This window comes from Pungitius pungitius, chromosome 20 (genome assembly GCF_949316345.1).
Source record: "Pungitius pungitius chromosome 20, fPunPun2.1, whole genome shotgun sequence".
Taxonomy (NCBI): Eukaryota; Metazoa; Chordata; class Actinopteri; order Perciformes; family Gasterosteidae; genus Pungitius; species Pungitius pungitius.
The window spans coordinates 1,942,547-1,943,565 of NC_084919.1; the positions used below are offsets into that span (position 1 = coordinate 1,942,547).

Consider the following 1,019-nt stretch of genomic DNA (forward strand, 5'->3'; position numbering starts at 1 on the left):
CTGCTGAAGGTCACACGCGTGTGACCCTCATCACTTGCTACTCAGTGCCTAACTTGCATCTTGATGTTGTCGTAGTACAAAAACATGCTCTGCAAAAAAGCCTTATTGGAATACAAACACTATACAAAAAGAGGCAGTTTTTTTTTTTGTTGCAAATATAGTTTGAAGCATCCCTTAGCTTGTGGATTATAATAGAACAGAAATGACCTCCCATCCATCACGGGCCTAGTAAAGCGAAAACGTCTCAGGTTCTTGGTGTCGGTGATGACTCCCTTTGTGTCGCGCTTTGTCCAAACACATTCCAGGAAGGCAAGTCCACGCCGGCCGCCTTTGCTTTTTATCTCAACCTTAATTTCCAGAGATGAGAGGCTCAAAAATCCCCTTTTCAAAAAAAAAAAAAAAAAAAGCTTTTGTGCTTTCGAACCACGACATCATCTGACCTCCGGCCCCCCCCCCCTCTCTCTCTCTCTCTCTCTTATTTTTCTTTCAATACGGCCTCCAGACGGCCTCGTCCATGCGGCCCCCGGGGTTGAGGACGGTGGGGGAGTTGCTGTGGCTCCCGTCGCCCTCCACCCCCCCCTCCGTCTGACTGGGCAGGTTGGGGTTCACCAGGGAGGTGCCCGTGGAGGCGCTAGTGCAAGGCGGGATCATCCGGGAGGGCGAGCGGTCCCCCCCGGGGACCATGGAGAACTGGTAGGAGCCGGACGAGGCGCCGTAGTAGAGGTACGGCGTGCTGCTGGTCTGGAAGGGTCCGCTCTGGCTCTGGGTGGAGCCCGGGTAGGGGGGGGGAAGGTAGGTGTGGTAGTGGGCGCTGCCCAGCGACATGGCGGAGGTGACCGGCGGCGTGTAGGTGAAGGTGGCCGGGTAGTGCATCCGCGGGCTGGAGAAGCGGGTCTCGGCCAGGGGGGGCAGGCCGGGGAACTGGCGCTCGAACTGGCCCGGGAACGGGCTCAGGTCGGAGGAACCTGGGGACGAGGGAACACCGCATGTCTGTCAAAGGTCCTGGGAAAGCATGCGGC

At 57.1% G+C, this 1,019-nt stretch overlaps 1 protein-coding gene across 1 annotated transcript in view; it reads right to left on the reverse strand.

The window, feature by feature from the left end:
* Positions 1-486: 486 nt before the first annotated feature.
* The window catches only part of runx2b (RUNX family transcription factor 2b), a 1,208-nt gene continuing 675 nt past the window's right edge, over positions 487-1,019 (reverse strand). The window contains exon 2 of the mRNA XM_062559765.1: positions 487-990. Coding sequence (XP_062415749.1) covers positions 487-990 — 504 coding nt within the window. The remainder of the gene's footprint in view (positions 991-1,019) is intronic.